Here is a 22382-nt window from a genome sequence, read left to right on the forward strand (position 1 = left end):
AAATGAGAGAATATATCCACCATGTCTTCGCTCACCTGAGCTTCTTTTGGATGTATGCACTCTCGGCTTGGAATAACTTGTTTAAACTTGTCTTTCAGGTCTCATTTGAACTTGTTATATCTGCCTGTGAGAATGTGTTTTTTCTTTAATTTAATTTACAGGCAGGTGTCTCTCTTGTTAAAGACTTCATAAATGCTGTAGAAGTCAATTAGAATGATGAAAACAGAAGAATGACGTGTTTACTGTTTGTTTAATGGTGATTATAATCATCAAAATGTGGTTGGAGTCAGGAACTGTATTTAATCCCTCAGTCGGATCTACAACACGGACAGAAAGAGACAGAAACCAAACATTTTCCTGGTGATTTAGTGCGTGAGGGGGACGACGCAGGCTGGACTAAGCGGCAGCGGCGGCGGCGGCAGCGGCGGTAGCAGCGGCAGCGGCAGCGGCATCCACCCGGTGAGGTCAGATCAGCCCGGCGGGCGGCGCATTGCTACCTGGCTGGGATCCTGTGCGGAGTTTGAGAAGTGCTCTGGACTTCCTGGTACGGGACCATGGACATTTTCCGCTCCAGTTCGGCCGGGGAAATACCTGCAGCGATGTGATCCGGGAGGACCCGTCGAGTTGAGAGCAAGGTGAGCCTTCGTGAGTTAGTTAGCTCCGGTGTTGTTAGCTAATGTTGGGGCAGATCGGGAACTTGTCGAGCTCCTGAAATGCATCTGTCAGTGGAAACGGTGGCGTTACTGCGGGGCTGAATGACGGCAGCTCATTAACGGTAGCTTTTCAAAGTGAAGCGGAACATGGCGTCGGGGCTCTTGGGACTTTGTTGGGCGTCTGTGTGAAATTATTCGCGTTGTTTTACGTTTACGAAAGACGGTTTATTGTGTTTTATTACTGTAAAGTTTGTGCTTATTTGTATTCACCGAGGCCTACCTAGCCAAACCCACCACTGTTCAGCTAGCAGAGTGGAACAAGTCGACTTCCGGTATCGTCCTACAAAATAAAAGTCATATTTACAAGCGTAGTGTCGAATGGTTTCGGGGTGGGATCTAGCTTGCTGTCGTTGGTATAAAGTACACAATATACCTCCATATTTACACTAAATTAAAGTTCATCAATCGCTGAAATTATGCTGCATCCATGTCTTACACTTTCGTTTGCTGCCTCCTCTTATTATTTGTATTAGTTAGAATACATAAAGGCCCATTATCAGCAGCACAGGTGTTAATATTTAGAAGAGGTGTAACTTCAGTGAATTTCAGATTAAAACAAGGTTATATGTGATGTCAAAAATAGCCAGAAGAATGTAAACGACTTGAAAAAAAAGCTTATTTAAAATGTAAAATCAAGATTATTCTAAAATGCCTGATTTAAAAATGTGTCCTTGTAGATATTCAATTTGAAATGCCAACACCGATGCCTTTAAGTTTACAGTAGAGCTCATAACTTCATTTTAATCGACTTCATCTAGTGAACTAATGTGTCTTCAGTACCTACAAACTCTTTTATTTTGAATATAAAGGCGCAGTAATTCCGGTCGTATTTTGGCTGATTGTTGCAAACTTTACACGGCCGAAACCCCCAATGCTGCCTCCCGCAACGGAATCAATGCGGCCGTTGCACCAATCACGACCTCCCATTGGCTGCAGCCGCGAGCTCTCCGGCTCCTGATTGGCTGCGAGGGCCTGTCACTCACTTTGATGAGCTTCGGAGCTGCAGCTGCTGCATTTGTAGCGTTTAAATGGCTCGAGGAGCTCAGTTGTTGACATTGTAAAATGAGAAAATACGCGAATATAAACCTGGACGCGTGGATGCGCGTTTCTCAGTGGTTTTGTTTCATAAAGTTTAGCACTGTATGTTTTTTCCTGCCTCATGTGAGAAGGGATAGTTACCTTGTAGCAAGGTGCGTTAAGCTATACCCAACTACATTCAAAACGGAAGTTCGGCGAATTGGTTGTCAAAGTAAGAGCGTGAAACGTGTCAGTTCCACATGTTTGTATATGAATGTAAGCTATAGGATGTATGGAACAACCTTGTTTTGTCGGTGAACATACTGAAATATTATTTTAAACATAGAACAAAACCACAGTTTGTAAAAACAATCAAAAGAACACGAGTTACATCATGAGGCTTGCATGCCCTGATTAGAGCATCTTAATGCTTGAATGAAGTTTTCAGCATACCTGAACACTTCTAAACATCTATTTCATAAATTGAAGGCTATGTGAAAAACACCAAATCAGTATCAATTCGTAGCAGGAGAAGAAGCCTCCCTTAGACAAAACAAATGCTGATTTTATTTTGAAAATTCTGGTAAGCAATCACATATTTTAATGTTGCTGACTTGACAGTGGTGCGTCTCTCAATCCTTCCTATCCCGCTTCAGGATAATGCGGCTTAACCAGTCAGGGGCTTTACTGTTTGAAAACACAAGGCATTTAGTAGTAGTGTGTACTCTGGTGACCGTGAGGTGTTTTTAAGATCCAAAACCTTGTCATACGTTGTCCGCTTGCAGGACTGGGGTGTTAGATTAAGTGGAGGGTAATATTTGACCTCCAGCATCAAGCAAAACTACCACAAACTGAGACAAATCAGTTATTTAAACATAAAAGTGTATTTGCATTTTCTGCAGGCCTTGGTCCTTGTATCACTGTTGTCAAAGAGTTTAGGCTGTTTTTTCGTGGACGGAGCAGCATTTCTGGGGTTCATCGCAGGCTGCCATGAAATGAGCAGCATGTCAGGATGTGTCAGGGTCAGACTATTCGCTTTATCAGCTTTTATTTGCAGCCATTGTGTCACTGCTGCGCTGCTGAGTCGCTTCTCTGGGATCAGTCCTTTCCCAGCTCTGATGCAAAATAGAGATAGAAAGCCAGACGCATCAGTCCAGGCGAAGGCAAGTGGCACTGCTGCTGCTGCCACCACTGAAAAAGTATTAATTTAACCTGCAAACACACACAACAGTGGATTCAGCTAAACATGTGAAAAGCTTCATTCTGCATTTTAGACTTCTGTTGCATCAGTTAAAGTTGCAGCATTATTTGACTAATTACTGGCAAGTTTCCGTTTAAAAACTTTTAATTTGTCTGGGGAAACTAATGTTGCATGTGGGACGCCCTGCAGACTTTATGTAGGACGATCAGACACTGAACACATGCAATAAGAAGTCTGCCTGTTCTAATCTTTGTGTTTCTTCTCCATTAACTTCCGGTACGACAGTAAATGTGCTGGATTTGAGTGTCTGCAACACCCAACATCTAGAATGTGCACTTACATCATGTGCATAAAAGTTAGTGTAGATTTAATAGACGCGCACATTGGAAAGTTTTGCACATGGACACTGCAAGAATCTGCGGGTAAAATATAGATTTTGTGTTTGTTGGAGGTTTGAATCCACTGAACTGACCCTTAAAGTAAAAGCTGTCAGGGATCAGACACCGAGCATCACCCTCACAGCTGGCCGGGTCTCACCGTCTTGCTCGTGGACTCTGCAGCGGGACGAACTCTCGCTGCTGCAGCACGCTGAACTTAAAGGTCTGATTCGCCGTCGACACTCGACCTTTTCACACACAACCCCCTGCTGACTTTTAGACATAGTCGCTGCCCTGTGTGGCATTTTAGTGAATGTGAGGCACATGTGCACCCTGCTGATAACACTGAACCACAGCTATGGATTTCTCCACAGAATCTGATTAGTCTTCATTTCAGTCTGAAGTGCAACATTTAGACATCGCAAGCTCACATTCACAAAGCGTAGATGTGTTTACAGCTGCAGCTACGGTTGTTTTTATGCTTTAAATTCTGCATTTTATCTGACCGACGGCCTAAAAGCCAAATATTCAGTTTACAGAGCAGCAAATCTGCACATTCGACAAGCTGGAATCAGCCAATGTTTGACATTTTTCCTAATAAATGACTAAAAAGTCTCAGTTTGATCAACTAATTGACCAATTCTCCAGCTGTTTCAGCACCAGCTGTGTCAAATTTGAGTCATTAGAATTAGTTAGGTTAGGTTAGTCAGGTTACGACGGTCTCCTAAACTTGTATCTGAACTAGAAACGACAGAAAATGTTCCTGCTTTCCTGCCTGCAGTGAATGTAGCACCGCATGTGCACACAGCTGCTTTTCTGTATTAACATGTGAATGTAAGCACGATGCCCACTCTGGGTAAAGAGCATAAAATGTGTGATGGATCCAGAAAAAGGTCTCCGGTGCTGATTGAGGCTGCGGGAGGACGTGTGGCTCGGTGACAGAGAGGAAATGGAAAAGCTCCGAAGTCGTCAGGGTCAACAAGCACAAATTAGTTCATCTCCTTCGTTCTGTCTCCGTTAGAGCGTCTGCAGAGCCTCTCCAGAAACACTTGAAGGTGTGTGTCTGTGTGTGTTTGAGTGTGTGTGCGTGCGTGTGTGTGTCTCTTGTTGAAAGGGCAGTCTGTTTACCAGGCTGCACGGCATCAGGTGGCTTCCAAACTCGAAAGCAGGTTTTGTCTGACTGAATGTCTGTAACGTAGCAACAGACACTTGACTGGGTTTCTCTCTCTCAGCTTCGTCTCTTCTCACAGTTTCATACCTTAAATTAAACTTTACCTCCTTTGTATGAAGGTGTGATCGCACACGAAGACACCTGCAGTCCCAGAAAGAGTGTCGAACGAGAGAGTTTTAGACGTTTTGAGGCCAGACTTTGTTTTTTACTTGCTTTACTCTTCCTGCCTCACATTCACAGCTTAAAGAAATGGATTTTCTTAGATTAGAATCAGGCAGGAAACAGCTCGAAACAAGCTCACTAAACAGCATCTAATATGTTTAGTCGACGCAAAAACTGTAGCAGCAGGTTTTGGTTTAAGAGGTATTCAAAGGTGTGAGCTAAGCTAAGCTAACTGGTTTGGCTGTAGCTTTATATCTGCCGTGCAGACACAAGAGTGGCACCGATGCTCTTATCTAACTCTCGGCAAGAAAGCGGATTAGTGCTTTTCCATAAAATGTCAAAGTGTTAATTTAAAAAGGCTTCAGAGGTGTCACGTGTTGCTTTGTGAAACCTGCAGGATCCCCGAACCTGCAGGTCAGCTGGGGTCTGATAAGGATTTCAGCACAGTGCAGCAGGATTCGACCGGCTTCACGAGGCGGGCAGCCCACCCACATACCAGATGTGGTCTACCAACACACACACACACACACACACACACAGCTTCTACATTCCCTCACTGCCGTCCAGGCCTTGGCATCGAGGTGCTGCTGCTGCCCGTCTTTATTGGCCGCTGATCCCCGCTGGCTCAGCGCGCCGCTCTCTCTTTTAATGCCCGGCTTCAGAGCAGCAGCACACAACACACCACCAGATGCCGAGCCGCCCTCTGGCCTGTGTGTGTGTGTGTGTGTGTGTGTGTGTGCAGCATTGGCTCATGACCCTGCATCAGATCTAACGAACCTCCCGTCCAACAAACACGCCGCTGTTTGGCCGGTGCGGGCTTACGAAGGCGATACAGATAATTTTGGATAAACGTGTTAGCCTGTTGCGTCAGCGGGTAGTTAAAGCGCCGCAGAGAGGTCTAACCAGTCTGAGGTTACGTGGTCACTCTTTAACGCGCCACAGCAGCAGCGTCACGTCCCTCACAGCTGCCGGCCTGCTGAGTTTACAGCAAAGAACAAAAGAGGTCTTGTTGCTCGGGCGGCGTTGTGGTTTGAGGGATTCGGCGTTTTGAAGGCTGCTGTCTCAGGAACGCAGCGAGGGGATCTCTTCACATTTGGTGCAAACGTTCACTCGGACTCAAGGATAGATTGATTACATTTTGGCGGTCAAAGGTCAAGGTGACTTCACTGTTTGGTGGAGGCAGAGAATTGTAGTTGTAGTGTGTTTTTACGTTGATGCTCGTCGTCTTACAGCCCGACTATCATGGTGCCGTGATACGTTTTATTACACCGAGGATGAAGACCAGATATCAGATAATACCTGTAATTAAATATTGGATCCGTTCAGATTAAAGGCTGCCTGAGTGACAGCTTGGTCGTCTGGCTTGCTTTTTTTTTTTTTGTTCTCAAAGTATTTTTATTGGCATATTAAATTTATACAGAACGACACTTCAAAAACAAAACTGCATGAATACAATATAACCCCCCCCCCCCGCTCAACAGAGCCCCATCCCTGCAACAATATTACTGCACCATTAAGTTATTAAATAATGATCTTATAAAGAATTACTTATACATACAAATAGATGTATATAGAAATAAGCAGATGTGAAAAAACAAATAAATCATTAAAATAAAATAAAATGAGATTGAAATTAACAAAATAATATTCAAGTATCCAAAATAAATAAATAAATAAATAAATAAATAAATAAAAGGAAAGGAATTGAAATTAAATAGGTGGGCTATAGATTATATACAATTTAGGTTCAGTTCTATAAATTTTAAGTGTTAGCGTCATCTATATTTTCTATGCATGTCAAAAAAGGTTGCCATACAGCATAAAATTTTCGAGCACACCCTTTTGTTGAATAGCGAATTTTCTCGTGAGTCCGGCTTGATTTACAGCTCTGATAAAGCCTGCTCGCTCCCTGAGCTGCACCGAACGGTGAAGGCAGAGTTAGCATTTAGCTGGAGGACAGAGCGCAGCGTCCAGCAGCTGCAGAGCAAAGAGGAGGGCGGAAACACGACTGCACGTGCTCGCTAACAAGTTCTCTATAGATCGGCTTTATGCATTCACACAGTGACGAATGTGGGTTTTAATTACTGATTTTGTGATCTTGCAGATCTGAGGGATTTGTTTTTAAAGCCTCGTCTCTAATAGGGTTCAAGATTTTCATGATGCGATAACTGGAAGCTAAAAATATCAGTTTCACGATGCACGATACTGCAATATTATCATTATCACTTACTGTGACCTTGAAAGGAATGAAAACTGTATATAAATAATACTCATGTAAATGATTATTTTCATTATTGGTTACTCTCGTCACACCAGGTTTATCTCTATAGACCAGAATCACACGTTTTGAGACCTTTATGATGCAAATAAACAGTTAAACATGTTACTGGTTTAATTTTTGAATGATCATTTAATCAATGAATTGTCAGAGGCCAACTCAGGTCCAGAGACTCCAGTGAGCTGTCTCCAAACTGTCTGTCCAACTGTCCACAAACCCCCCCAGATTCTGAGTGTGCAGTGATAAATTCGTGATACTGATTGTGATTGATAAATTATTGCAACGATTAATCTGCGATCAGAATCCTCCGCAGCTCCACTACTTGATTACTGAAAACTCGTTTCAGGCCTTCGGTATAATAACGGCTGACGCAGCGCTGGAAGCAGCAGGTCTGCATAACCAACCAATGAACTGCACGTCTGTGCGTCCACCAGATTCCATAGATCCGTTCAGGAGAGTTTGCCGTCTGATAATCAGGGTGGAAGTTGAGCCCCACAGTAACTACATCAGAGCTTAATATGCGTCACTGAAACCTCTCGACCCGAGAGCCGAGTCCGGAAAGTGACCCCAGCTCCTCGATTGGCCGGCTGGAGAGCGGCTCTGTTAGTTTCAGGCTTAATAACTGGCTGGTGGACATATGGTGCATCTAATCCCAGGTCACAGCCTCGAAGCTAATCACGGGTGCGCTCGAGTGTTATAAAGACCTCAGACCTTCACACATTCTGTCCTCAGGTCTGCTCGTTGGTGTTTGAGACCCTAAAAACTCATCTCTGACTCAGGACGGTGTCGATCAGGGCTGAAATCTTGATCATTTGTCTTTTTTTTTTTTTTTTTATGAAGCAGAAATATTTTAAAAGTGAGGATTTGTCTCCTTCATGGTTCATTGGAAACTTTTGAAGACATTACTTTGGGTGGTTTTACTATTTCCTGTCATTTCATAGAGTAAACAATTCCAATGAATGAATTAATAATCGCCTCAGCCTTTAAGTCTGCACCCGCAGTCAAACCACAGCTGCACTTCAACTCCACTGAGTTTTGAGAGCCTGCATCAAACCGTAGGTTGAGCGTGGATGGTAGCGATGGCGAGAGCGGCGTCCGTGAGGCAGCGTCAGCTCTCTCTCTCTGCACAGATTGCTGCTCTGCTGCTTGTTTCTCATCCTGCTGCTGCTGAAGCATTCTGCTGACCTGCGCTGCTTTCACTCGCAGCCCGGGAGGATATTGGATCCTCCAGCATCTGGGGGCGGTGGGCGGTGGGGGGGGGGGACTTAATTTCTACATCACCTGCACCATTTCCCCCCTCTGCCTTCCTGCCCACCCACCCCTCCACCCCTCCCTCCCTCCTCATGATCCAGCAGGCATCTGCAGAGTGATCAAATTACCCTTTATTACTGCAAACAATCATCAGATTACCGTTATTTAGTCCAGTGACTGAGCCGGTTTGGATGGATGCGCACACACACATGACGCCCGCGCATACACACACACACACACACACACACACACACACACACACACGACGCCCGCGCACACACACACACACACACACACACACACACACACACACACACACACTCCTTAACAAAAAAGGCTGTTCATTCACCCTCCCTTTGCCCTGCCATTTATATCTCAGTGAAGATGCTAATGAGCAGGCTCACAATCCTGTGTGTGTGTGTGTGTGTGTGTGTGTGTGTGCGTGTGCGTGTGCGTGTGCATGTGTGTGTGTGTGTGTGTGATTCTTGACAGTATTTGTCCATTTCAGTGACATCTGAATGTATCTGGGAAAGAAGCGGAGCCTCATTTCTTAGTTTTGTCTGTTAAATGTGAGAAAGTAGTGAAAAACGTTCCTAAAGCCCAGGATGATGACTTCAGATGTCTTGTTTTGTCCCACTAACAGTCTGCAAACAAAGTTATTTGGTTTAAAGAGGCTAATCCACAGACTTTCAGCATTTTTTGGCTCAGTAAATTCCTGCAAACAATGATTTTTGAAGTTGACGTCAAGCTTCCAAAGGGTGTGTTCTGTGATTTCACGTGTTCCTTTGGTTTCCTCCTCAGGTCATGAGTTCCTCTAGGAAAGACCCAGTGGAGAATAACCTCACCTGTCCAAAACCCCGCCCTACCTGGGCCTCACCCTGCCCCCCACCCCTGGACTCCCACCATGAGTAAGTTGATTTATTCATATTCAAACTGCCGCCTCTGTGATGCACCTGGAAGTTTCTGAAGTTGCGTGTTTAAACCACGAATGTTGAGTTTTTCGGGTTGTTGGAACAATGACGGTTGAATTGTGGGTGGAGCCGACAGCCACCATGGCTTACTGTGATAGGCTGAGACACACGCCAACCAAGAAAACATGCCCCTCCTCAGACCTCATCATCTAATATGAGCATTTATATTTTAATGATATTAAAAAAATGTGAGCGAATAATCTGAAATACTTCAGCAGAGAATTTGCTCACTGTTTGTGGCTTGGAGGGCACTTTGGATTAAAAAGATTTAGGTGTGTTAACCTGCACGAGCAGGATCCTCCTGCAGAAATCATGCATGTTATGGTTAAGTGTTTGAGGTGGAGCAGGAATATGCTGGATCTTTGCACCTTCAGCCTGCTCCTCCCTGATGGCAGAAACATACGGCACAGCGGAGCAAGTGCTGCAACCCTCGCCACTTCATCACTCATCAATCACGCTGCAAAGCATGATGGGAGGGCAAATGTAGCGAGATGTGCACTCCATCAACTCCATCTACTGTGTGTGTGTGTGTGTGTGTGTGCGCGTACCGCTGTATGTTACAGTGTAAAGGCATGGCCTCACATGTCGGCTCAGTGTGACTCATCCAGACTGCAGTGTGTTCTCTTAATGTCCCGTACTTTCATGTGCATGTGCATAACGTCACACACACACATGCACACGCACACTGCAGCAGAGGAGCTGATCATTTACATCATGAGGGGGCGTGTCCTGCGTTCTGCTGGTGATATGCATGAATCTTGAGCATGTTCCTAAGAACAGTACATGTCCTGATATAAATATGTGCAAAGTCACATGTTAAATAATCATAAAATGAGTTTTAATGTTATTTAATTCCACTGTTGTGCATTACAAAAATGTTGGATTATAATTTGCTTGAAATCATTAATTTGGAGAAAGATTTTTGATAATATTGAATTATTGCCAGGCCTCAGCTGAAGCAGAGATGTTCTACCATGGGTTTATGTAAAGCCTCTTTTCAGACACTGAATGCAACATATAACATTGCTGTGTGACTCTCACCATTCAAACACACCTGGAGCATCGCAGAATGAAGGCAGAGCGAAAGCAGACCTGAAAAACAATATGAGAGATTTCAGTGGACTCAAGTATGGATTTTTAAATCTTATTTTGCTGCTGGAGCCTTAATTAATGAGCAGCGTGAGTGCAGTGAGGGAGGCGGAGATGAATGGTCTTCATCACCTGATCAGACGTGAGAACAGTCTCCTCGACTGCACTTGGCTCATGTGTGATGTTTATTAAACTGTCTTCTTGGTGGAGAGCGAATGATAATTGAGTTTGAAAAGTATCTCAATAAGCCAAACAATGCACGTGTTTAATTTCTTTCTGTGTTTTTTTTTTACCTCAAGTGTCTGACACCATTCCCAGAACCTGGTCTCAGCGTACCTGCTCGATTCGACTGCCCCCTGACAAGAATTAGCTCCATTTACCAAATTAGACTCATTATGATCATATTTTAAAACATATGCTCACATCAGTCTATAATAATGTAACACACAGGTGATTTAGTTACCTGTTGCAGGTGGAAAGCAGGGTAACCTTTAATGCTACATCTCAGTAATACCACAGCAGCCTTGAGTCTCATATTAATAAGTTGCCCACTGTTGAAGTAGAAAGGTGCTCTTTGATATCAGGCCTCCACATTTGGCAGCTCCACCCTGTCAGACCTTCTTGTTGTCTTTGCTGTTTAGCTCGCTTCACAGATAAGGATTGAATGGGAGCCAGCACTTCCTGCTGCCGGCCGAGTTAACTCTCTCTGCGCCGCTCGCCTCTGCGGTGTGCCTCTGTGCAGAGCTGTGAGGCTGTAGATCTGTATACCAGGGGGCTGGGACTGGGTTACCGGGGCAACCCAGCGCATGTGAGGCGTTTACTGGAGGGTGATTGGATTAAGCAGCCTCTGCTGAAGAGGAGTGCTGAGAGGTTTAACCCGATTACTGCCTTTTCTTTTGCACACTCCACCAGCCATACACAAACAGGTGTGTGTGTGTGTGTGTGTGTGTGTGCATGCATGTGTCAGGGGAGGTTAGGTGGTTGATCTGATTGATTGTGAGTGATGAAGATGGAGGGAAGCGTGATTGATGAGTCGTGTAACAGTGGGAAAAGCCCACCAGCAGGTTGGTGGTTTATGTGGTAGCTTCCGCTCTCTCAAAGAGTGTGTGTGTGTGTGTGTGTGTGTGTGTGTGTGTGTGTGTGTGTGTGTACCTCAAAGGCCTCGGTGCTTTTGATACTTGAAATCAATACATTGTTGTGTTAAAAGAATTTCAAAAAGAAAGGTGATAATGTTAGAAAAACGATGACTTTGTGCCGTTCTTTGCAAAACTTGCAGCTACAAACTGCTAAAAGTCAAATAAAATCAAGCATCGTCAGCATAAAATCAGAACAAGTAAAACATCCTAAGTCAAAAAGTCGTTAAAAAGTGTTCCGGTAATGTCTCTGCCAGCCTAATCTCCTCATAAACAGCGGAAATTGAGCAAAATGACCTCAGAATAAACAAAGAGAGGAATCAGATGAAGAGATGAAACCGTTGTCCTGATGTGACCTGAACGTGTTCTGTAAGAGAGAAAACGCTTTTATGTGTTTCATTATTCATCTCAACCTTTGATAGACTCACCCTCTCGCCTGGAGATGGTTGACGATGTTGATATCCTGAGCTAATTACCTTAATTACCCCCTGACAACGCACACACACACACACACACACACACACACACACTGAGCCACCGGCCCTGGGCAGGGCGGGGTCAGCTTCCCCTAACGAGTCTGTTAACGAGGATGGATGACTTACTGTGGATGGCCAGAATTTTAGAGGAATAAGAGGGATGGAAAGAGATACAGAGGAAAGAATTAAACTCATCCTTCTGTTGCTGTTGCTGCGGGGTTTCTCAAAGTGCGGTCTGGGGTCCTTCAGGGGTCCTGGAGGGTTTGGACTAGCAGAAGTCGCAGTGAGCAGTTTTAAGCTGCTGATATGTGTTGAAACTCATCTTACAAACGTTTCTTCTCCATATCATTATCTGCAGCTGGTTTTCTGCCCTCTTCGTTTACATCAGGCGTGTTCACATGTTACGCTGTAAAATGTTTCAGTCGCTCAAATGAGCCTGAATTATTGCTGTGGCTATTTTAAAGGGTTTTTAAAATCTGGTTGAATTGACGGTTAGCAGGTCTGTGTGTGGTCTGACCAGAGGAGAAAAGCTGGACTCTGAGGTTAAAAAATTTGGGAATAAGTGCACCCGGAAATCTGTGTAATTATGCAAAATCACAACACATTTGCATCAGTGCACGAGTGCAGAGATTATTCCTGAAACACCTGAAAAGGTACATTTAGCCGTTACTCATTAAAGTCATATCACAGGCAAAATCAGAATACTTGAGTCAGTTGCTTCCATTGTAGAACATCTAAATAGAATAGAAATGAAAAATAATTAAAATATGTAAACATATGTAAATTATACTACATTATAAATCTTCCATACAGGATAGACAATATGAAATATGTAAATGTACTAACTGTGTGTATTAAGCTACAATAAATAGCAACCTACTACATAGAAACACACTACACCACATACTACTGTTAATACTAATACTATAATAATAACAATACTAAGTCATTGTCACATAATATATTGTGTAGTATATAATAATAACAATAATAATAGTAGGGATGATTATAATGATGATAATAATAATAGTAGTAGTAGAAGAATAATGCAGTTTAAATAGTATTGCACCATTACATATGAGTTTAAATAGCTCTGACTAATAATGCTCATATCAGCAGTTCATGTCTGCGTTCTTTATGACACCAGAGACGTTAAATAATCATGTAAAGTAGAAAAAACTCATGACTTCCTGTTATGATTTCCCTCATGTGTCCATGCCGCACTGATGATGGAGGGCGACGGCCATTAAAACCGTCTAACGAATTAATTACCAGTCGGCCTTCGTGACTTCATGTTTGTGCGTAATGAGTAACTTTTTTCTTTTCTTCAAATGAACCAAAGTACAGATGTGAAAAGCAGCAGCACACACTCACACACACATGCACCCACATGTCTGAGTACATAATTTGCATATACACACACAAATATGCACAAACATTGATGGGCTAGTATTACAATGCATTGATTATAAAACTGAATACAACCACTGTCATCACATTTTTTACTTTGATTTCTGATGCAGCACCGTAAGCAAATAAATCCATCCATCCCGGCGTCTCAGGGACAAAACTTTATTAGACTGTCCAATCAAAACATGCCCACATCCCTTCAGGCTTCATGTGACAGATAGTATTATCCGTGAATAGAAGAACACAGTCATTATATCTGCTAATAATACACCGCAGTCCGTCTGTCTGTAGCACAATGACTCCCAGCTTGTCCCCACGGAGCAGAGTGATAACAGCGGAGGAAGAGGAGATGGACGACAAATGAGGAAGAGACACGCACACTATGTGATGTTTTATTGGTGCAGTGTAAACAGCCCGTTAGTCGAGGGAGGATAATGGCTCTGCAAAGACAGCGGCAGCAGTTCAGTGTGTCATCCACGGACGTTAATGGAGGGAAGGAATGAGGGATAAAGGGGAAGAAGCTCTGATGTAGTTAATAAGTTCCTGTTTGTATTCCGTCTCTTCCTGTGTGATAAATTTCATGAGCAGGTGTCACAAGCGAACACCACGCCATGAAAGAGTTCTTCTCTTAAAGGGACAAGCTTTTCTCGCAGAAATTTAAACTCCTACAAAACTGTTTTTGTTACTATGATGCCTTCAATGTCAGTTAGAAATATCTAAATCGCCCTTGACTGCAACAGTTTTGTTATATATGATGGCCAGTCAGTGTGAAACAGCCTTAAAGTGCTAAATGTTGTTTGTAAATGTCAAATTTTCCGTATGTTCCAACTACTGAGGTCTGCTATTCAAATGTTATATTTTAGGCAAAATGATTTGTAATTATTTTTTACTTTCAGTTTATATTTTACATTTTGAAAACTTTTGTACATCACACATAATTTCTGTGTGTCTAAAATGACCTTTCACCATGGACGGGTGGCTTCAATCTGTTCACCTGCCCTTCACTTATTCCAACACAAACACACACACACACACACACACACACAGCTCCTTCACATCTCCCTGTCAGAGGAAGACTGATGTCATTGGGTGGCCTGCTGGGCACGGTGTCTGGGTGTGGTGCAGGATAATTATCCCCTCTTCAAAGCCTCATCTGGCCTCCATCTGCTGGACTCCAGCACGGTTAGCTTAGCCACAGAGCACACAGCGAAGGTCTTTACGCGTACCGTCCCGCTAGACCTGCGGTATCTCTTAAAGTCGGCTTAGCACGCGGGCGCTTCCTCCAGCTACAACCTGGTTTGCAGTCGGACACATTCACACCTGGAAGCTGCTCAACGCAAACACACGCTGTCTACAGTTCATCCACAGAGCAGCTCTGCTGGAGAGGTTTGCCTGAGCACGCGACACCTCGGAGAGGGTTATTAACTCAACCACATTTTCCCAGCCGCAGATCCTTGTGAACACGGCCTGTAAGCTACTGATTCCCACAATCACAGAGGGTAGATGGCAGCTAGTGGTGCTAATGTCTCCCTGCCCTGCATGTCATTCTCCGCCCAAGACATTGCCGCTCCAAATAGCTGTTAGCGGGTGTTCAAACTGAAAATAGCACTGCTTTGGTGGTGACACGCTGCTCCCGGTACCACCTATTTGATGAAGGGGGTAATGTGTGAGTCCAGTACAAATTAAACCTGCAATATTGTGAATTTAAGACAGTTTCAGTGAAGGAGTGCTTCATGTAGAAGTAGATTAATAAAGAAGAATACTTCAGTACACAGATGCTGTACTAAAACAAACGAAAGCATAAAGAAAACTCTGCAGCAGCTGTTAGCTTCAGCTGTACAAACGTCACAGTACAAGAGCTCATGCAGTATTAAAGCAAAAGTTTGACATTTTTGGAAAGTTAGGTGAGAAGTTTGGTATCAATCTCATTTCTGTCTGTTTAATATAAGGCTGCAGCCATTATCTGAGCTTAGCACAAGACTGGAAACAGTGGGAAATGGTTTAAATGAGATATAAGTTAATTATTAACTTAGGAGTTGCTTGCAGGCAGATTTGTAATTGCTGGAGAGAGCAATGCTAGCTGTTTCCTCTTGTTTCTCTCTGCTAAGCTAAGCTAACTAGCAGCCAGACAGTTGCTGTATACTTGACGGTCTGAACATGGCTTAAGTCGAGGTATTTTAGGGGTTTTCTGTTTGAGTTTGGAAGCCATAACTACGTGTATACAGTACATTTCCCGAACATTATAACAAAGCTGGTGCAGTAATAAAGCTACAGTTTGGTTTCCTGTAGTCGTATAACAGTAATAAAGCAGCAGAGGTGTTGTCACGGAGTGCATCTGAACATCTGGGGTGATTTATTGCCGTTTTTGCTTTGTGTTTGCTCAGCTTGTGATGTCACATTTCTGAAAGCACTTGAAAGTTTTTTTTCCGTTAAACCCTTAAGCCGTGAAGCGCTGGTGACACACCTCCCGGTGTGAAATGTGGCATCTTACTTCACCCAGGCTCCAGATAGTTGGAGCCTCGCTGCCCACAGATTGACTCCAGGCTAATGTCTGGAAAGCTTGGTATTTGTTTGTTCGTAAAGCACCTGAGGAGAGAGGACTGATTCGGTTTGATGTTGTTACACAGGTCGGGCAGGTTTATTAGCTTCCTCCACTTCAAGAGCTCGTCACCCCGAGCATGTTGTGGCGTTGAACTTGAATAGAGGTTAAGGATTAAAGTTAGTCCAGATTTTATGCCAGATGACATGCTGTTTTCATTAATGCTACTGTGTCAGATCCACATCTCAGCTCTCCCGCAGGAAGGAAATGAGGCAGCGCCGCGGTGGTGGAGGCCGTCTCTGCTGTGACATTTACACCGGAGACTTTAAAAAGACTGTATTTTCACCGCTGTAGTAAAGTGATCATCAAGTCTCTGCTGTTTACGATTCAATTTATTTCACTGAGAGTTCACATACCACCGAAGAAGAGGCTTGCAAAATGGAAAACATTCACAGATATAGAGTAGAATCAAAGAAGGATCCATCAGTTCTCTTTACAGCACTGCTTCTCACTTTAAAACCCTTTCTGGGGGCCACAAGACCAAATACTTCATAATGGGTCCACAAGGCCGGTCCAGTTTCAGTTAATCATTAATCATCTAACCAGTATGTGTATGTTTTTAGTCATTTTTTTATTATGGCAAAAAGACAAACCACTGACAAAACAGCATAAAGAAGACAAGGACAGAAAGAGGAACAGTGGATACATAAAGAGCAGTGTGTGTGTTTGCCCATACTTTGTGGCCATAAACTCAACTGAAAGCAGCACAAAGTCAATATATTTACTGTTTGAGCTCATCAGCTTCATTGATTTCTGTAAATATCTGCTTATTCTGAATCTGATGCAGCAACACGTTTCAAACTAGTTGGGACTGGAGCAACAAAAGGGGAAAGATGTGGAACGCTCCAAAAACACCTGTTTGGATCATTCCAAAGGTAAACAGGTTGATTGGTAACAGGTGATAGTATCATGATTGAAAGGCTCAGTGGTTCACAGCGAGGATGGAGTGAGGTTCAACACTTTGTGAACACATGATTGGATAAAGGATGTTACTTCATGGACACTTCAGGAAACTGTTAAACAGTAAACTCAGTTTGTTTGGAAATGATTTCCACCTGTTTTGAACTCTCGGTTGTATGATGCATAAACTTGGCACAGCTTGGCTCTTGAATTGCTTCAGGTCGAATGACAAACGGCAGAACTGATCTGAAACCGTCTCTCTTTGTCTGCGTGTTGTGCTGTTTTTGTTTTGTTTGCATCCATGAGTGTATTTTCTCAGAAGCATAACTTCTCCTTCTGTAGCTTTGATTAACATATTTTCGCAGCTACAGTCACACTTGAAAGGATTTTTTTTGCAAACTGGGGAATTGAATTCATAGTATTTCACTTGAAGGCAGTTTACGCTTATGCTTCACTCCAGTTTAAGTCCAGTCCGTCCTCCTGCCGCTTTATTTTCCACCTTGCTCCACCTCGCTGTTTTGTTTCAGCTCTTGTCAGTGTGTGTTCTGATGTTTGAAGGTTAATGTGTGATGTGATGCCACTTGTGTGGTGGAATGCCGTTCTTCTCCCTCCCTCTCAGCATTTTCTGTCCTTTCCTTGCAGTGGTGAATGACGGTCAGATGTCACGTTTGTGGTGACAGAGAGGCTCTCTCTGTGTGTGTGTGTGTGTGTGTGTGTGTGTGTGTGTGTGTGTGTGTGTGTGTGTGTGTGTGTGTGTGTGTTGAGTTATGGAGGGGGGTTACAGGAAGGAAGCCTTGCTGGAATATGATTACATCTCCCAGTAAACAGGGCAGCAGTAGGAAATGGATCCTCGACCCCGTCCTTAGGGCATCAGCTTCTACATACTGAAACCACCAGAGAGAGATTTAATGACTAATATAATGTTATTGAGACACACACACACACACACCTGGTAGATCACATACCTGGTAGATCACATACCTGAGCACATCCTCACCTGCTCATAACATACTTGACATAACATACTTACTTGTCAGGTTTTCCACAGATGAGGTCTTCATTTAAAACTAGATCTGGTCCAGTCAGTCTCCTGGTTTGATGGATGAGGTGCAGTTGGAGTTCCTGCTTTGGTTGTATGTGGGAAAACCTCAAACCAAGAGGTTTCTGATGGGATGTTGTTTGTTAGAGAGAAATGTGGCCTGTTACAGATGCTGTCTTCACATTTGAAAGGCAATAAGACACAGTGAAATCGACGCCTTCACTTCCTGGAAAACACTGAATCTTTAACGGTGACCTCATCCTGCACCAGAAGCAGCCAAAGTGAGCTCAGTTTAGTTATAGGTAAAACCTGATGAAACATTATGGCTGAACAAGCAAAGCAAACTCCTGTCAAAAAACACTTATTTGCCTGTTGTGTGATTTTTACTTAGAAACACCAGAGCCAAAGTGGATATAAAGCAAAATGCTCTTCTTAGCACTCTGGAGCTAGCTGTGCTAAAGCTAATGTTGTCAGCCGGTACGCCAGCATCTAAAAAGCTAAATGAACCCGTTGACTTTCTTTTCGCCTATACATTGTGTATGAACCCTGTAAGCAGACTTCTTGATCACTGTACGTGAACTATTGAAGCAGAATTTGTATGGGAGTGAATGCTTCTTGAACCGTGTTAATGGTTGATCGATGTAAGCGGTCTCCACTGTAATAAGTTGAACTGGCTTGTATTTCTGGTGCCGATTAGCGAGGACAGCAACGTTTAACTGTCTAGTGTTTGTTCTAGTTTCCTTGTGAAGTGACGACACTCCTGCCTGAGCAAATCATGACTGCCCACAACCTCTGAAGGAACCTGGAACGTGGATCCGGTACATTTGCTGGAGCAGGGCCCAGGTTTAGTTCCACGAAGAAGTCCCAAAGCAGGCACAGAACAATAAGGCAGAACCTGCAACAATTTACTGACACACATTTAGTTGCTAGTATTAATGCTCCAGCTCTAAATCCTGTTTGAATGGGAAGCTGCATCGTATGGAGAAGGTAAAGTCCACTTCATGGCTTCTTAAGAGTGAAGATGGACTTAGAGTCGTCCTTTCAAACAGACAAGTGCTTCTATGCAAAGTGTGTAGTTGCAGGGCTTTAATAATGGATTTTTGATAGGATGGATGGATTTCTCTGGGTGAGTGGAGCATGGAGGAGTTTTGATACCTTTTCCATTGCCGGTGCCGCCTCTGGCTGCAGCTGCAAAAGGCTTTGCACGGCCAACTGGTTATTTCACTGCTGCCGGGCAGCTTCTCCATACTGCTGCACTTTTATCAAGTTTTCCAGCTACATTACACAGCTCGGAGTGGACCTTGGGGTTTATGGAGGGTTGGTGTGGCTTTTATTTGCTCTTTATTCCTGATGCGCTTGACAAAACACCAGCAGACCACACAGAAGTTTGTTTGAGGAGCAGGAGTGTGATTTGACGGTGGACCACCACAAACGGAGTGAACGATCATCGCCGAGCCATAAAATAAAATGATTTGAATTGCTGTAGCTGTATCTTTAATATTCAGCGTGATGCATCTATTTAAACTCGCTTCACTTAAGAAATACTGTTCAGCTGTCTGCAAAAACAAAGTCACAAAGAGCAGAAGCTGCTCTGTGCTGAGTGCAGACTCCAGTTTGCAAACACATAAGGAAGACTCTTTGCATAAATACTGTATAATATTATCTACAGCGACATTTTCAGCTAATTGAAGCAGGAAAATTTGATAGCAACCCACACAAGTGTCTCCCTCTTGTAGGGACACACACAGTGAAATTATGGCATTGCTTCGTCAGAAGCTCTCATGGCCTCTCGCTGTTCAGTTGCCATGGTGAGCCGAGCAGAGCTGCTGTTTTCGGCGGCGGCCCTCCCGCTCAGAAAGTTTCGTCCATCAATACTTAATGTCTGGACTGAAGACAGATGGGATCTCGTACAGTGAAGAAAGCTTTGCTGTGTTTGAATGTGTGGCTTTTATGTAGTTTTTTGTTTCTGCGATCGTGGTGTGAATTCACCCAGATCTTATGTTCTCCACCCGGCCCCGTCTTAATGCGATCCAGTTAAATTTGATATCAAGTTTTATTGCTTTTGTTTTTGGTAACAGCAGTTCAAGCTGTTGTTGTACACCACAAGTGTGAGGTTATGAAAAATCAAGCAAATCATTAGATTCATATCACAGTTTCAGGGTCACAGTATGGTGTGTTTAAAGGAGGCTAAAGCAAGGAAAAGAACTAGTACAGGGTCTGTTCATGTACTTGTTGGGTTAAGTGTTAAAGGTACATGGGCCACAATTAGGACTGCTTCTTGTGATTACTTCCATTATCAATTAATCTGCCAATTAATTTCTGGATGAATCAATTATTTTATGCATGAAATGTCACAAAATGATGGAAAGAGACATCACAGCTTCCCAGATCTCAAAGTGACGTCTCAAAATTCTTTGATTTGGCCAACCAACAGTCCAAAACCCAAAAATATTCAGTTTACTTTCATATAAGACAAATAAAAGCAGCAAATCTTCACATTTGAGAAGCTGAAACCAACAAATTTCTGGTGCTTGAAGAATCCTCCTCCTCTTACTAGCTAACTAGCTACAGCTAGCAAGTAGCAGTAGCTAGCAGCTACTAGCTTCTTACCTCCGCTTGGAGGTTTATGGATAATGTTAGCTAGAGCTGTAAGCTGTGTATCATTGTGACTTGCTAAAACCATTTTTTGCAAGTAATTTGATTATTTTCGTGCTTGTTCTGCTATTTGTTAGTGCTGTAAATGTCTAGATTAGCTGATGTGCTTTCTGTTTCCTGGCTGTGAGTTCTTTATGAAGTGTAAATGTAAAACTCTCTGTACGGGCTGGGCTAACCGTACTAGCATGGTTAAGCTAACAGACGACAATGAAATAATGTCAGAGTTTAATGTGTAGTTCTGTGTTTTCAGTTAATCGTGAAAAATAATATTTGTCTTTTAATTTATTTTGAACAATGCTAACTGTAAGCAGTTGCTCTAGTGCTGTCTTGCCAAATTGCTAGCTTCTTGATCTTATCTGGGTAAGCTAGCCATCATCTCTCACTGGAAAAAAGGCTGTTTTGCTTGTTTTTTAAATCTATTATGCTGCTTCCAGTATGGACACAAGTACCAAGACATACATGGACTGTAGTTAGACCAACTCTTCGGTTTATAGGGGTACCAAGCTGAAACAAGCACCGTATGTCCAAACCGAATGTAGGATGGATTTGTGTACTAGTTATCTCTCATTGTTCAGCCAACATGCTGTTAGAGAGTCAAATGTGCTTCAGTGGTCTCGTTCATAAAGATTAGAAACACACACACATATAAGACATAACGCAGGTTTTCCTGCCAAAACATGACGCAGCTTCATCAGTTAATTATGATCAGCAGAATATCTTATCAGCCCTCAGGAAACCACATTCATAACCTCCCAACTCCACCAGAGCATCTTACAGTAAACCACACACACACACACACACACACACACACAGCCGGTGACAAACACCTCACCGCCCGTCAACCCGTGATAAACGACACACACCCTATCGACCAATGTCAAGAGGGATACACCTGATCGACTGTGTGATGTATGAATGCATGCATGTGTGTGTGTGTGTGTGAGTGAGAGAGAGAGACCGTGAGGGCGAGCGTGGGGCATTGTGGGTAATATTTGTTAACTCCCACTCCCCTGCCGCAGTCACCCGGCCTGTGTCGTCATAGATCTTCAGCTGTCTGCCCCTGCGTGCGTCAAACCCCCGCTCCTCTGCTGCTTCACCAGCTGTTTACTTTACTGCCGCCTTGTAAACAATATTGCACACACACACACACACACACACACACACACACATGCATTCGCTCACAGAGGTCTCTCCATAGAGGCTACTGAATGTGCCACCTCAGTGGTAAACATCGTGGCTGTTTGCTGTGAGGCTGGGTCAGGCAGGCCTGGGAGAGGTTAGCTCTGAGGGAGTCACAGTCAGACTGGTTTATTGGTCTTTGATTTATTAGCCTTTGGTGAAGGCTATGTTTGGAGTTTCTTACTTTTACTCCTTTATTTATTTTCTGTTTATCTTGCCGTTCAAATCTTGGAAGGGAGGAAATAACTGAAACCATAATTGAAGTGAACCCAGATATTCACTTCATTACCATAAATGAGTAAGAAAACCAGCTAATAGTCACATTTGTGAAGGTGGGACCAGAACGTTTTTGGCATTTTTGCTTAAAAGATTAATTATTTATGAACGTAATTATAGTGTAGCAAGACACTGAGCCCCAAAGGGTTAGTGTTGGTCATGCTGGCAACGTGCATGGTCACTCGCTGCCATCGGTGTATGAGGATGTGTAGGAATGGGTGAAAAACCGGCACCACAAGTCTACTACTGCTCTGTCTTTCTGCTATATCTGCAGCTCTCAGGGTGCTGTATGGTGTTCAGTCATAAAGGCCTCTGAGAAAAATGTGTGTTTCGGCCTGTATATGAATATAATTGATCTGACTTGACCTTCCTTATGGGAAAATGTGATTCTATGTTCCTCCTTTACAAGAATAGTGGCAGGCTTTATTGGAGTTTAGCATGTTTTTATGGCCATTTTCAGACATTTTTTACTTTATTAGACTCTT

At 43.3% G+C, this 22382-nt stretch overlaps 1 protein-coding gene across 1 annotated transcript in view; it reads left to right on the top strand.

Moving 5' to 3' along the window:
* Window positions 1-351: 351 nt before the first annotated feature.
* usp6nl (USP6 N-terminal like) overlaps window positions 352-22382 on the top strand; it is a 73403-nt gene continuing 51372 nt past the window's right edge. The window contains exons 1-2 of the mRNA XM_041963885.1: window positions 352-635; window positions 8972-9078. Coding sequence (XP_041819819.1) covers window positions 9075-9078 — 4 coding nt within the window. The 5' untranslated portion in view covers window positions 352-635; window positions 8972-9074. The remainder of the gene's footprint in view (window positions 636-8971; window positions 9079-22382) is intronic.

The sequence above is a fragment of the Chelmon rostratus genome, chromosome 22 (genome assembly GCF_017976325.1).
Source record: "Chelmon rostratus isolate fCheRos1 chromosome 22, fCheRos1.pri, whole genome shotgun sequence".
In the NCBI taxonomy this organism is placed as follows: Eukaryota; Metazoa; Chordata; class Actinopteri; order Chaetodontiformes; family Chaetodontidae; genus Chelmon; species Chelmon rostratus.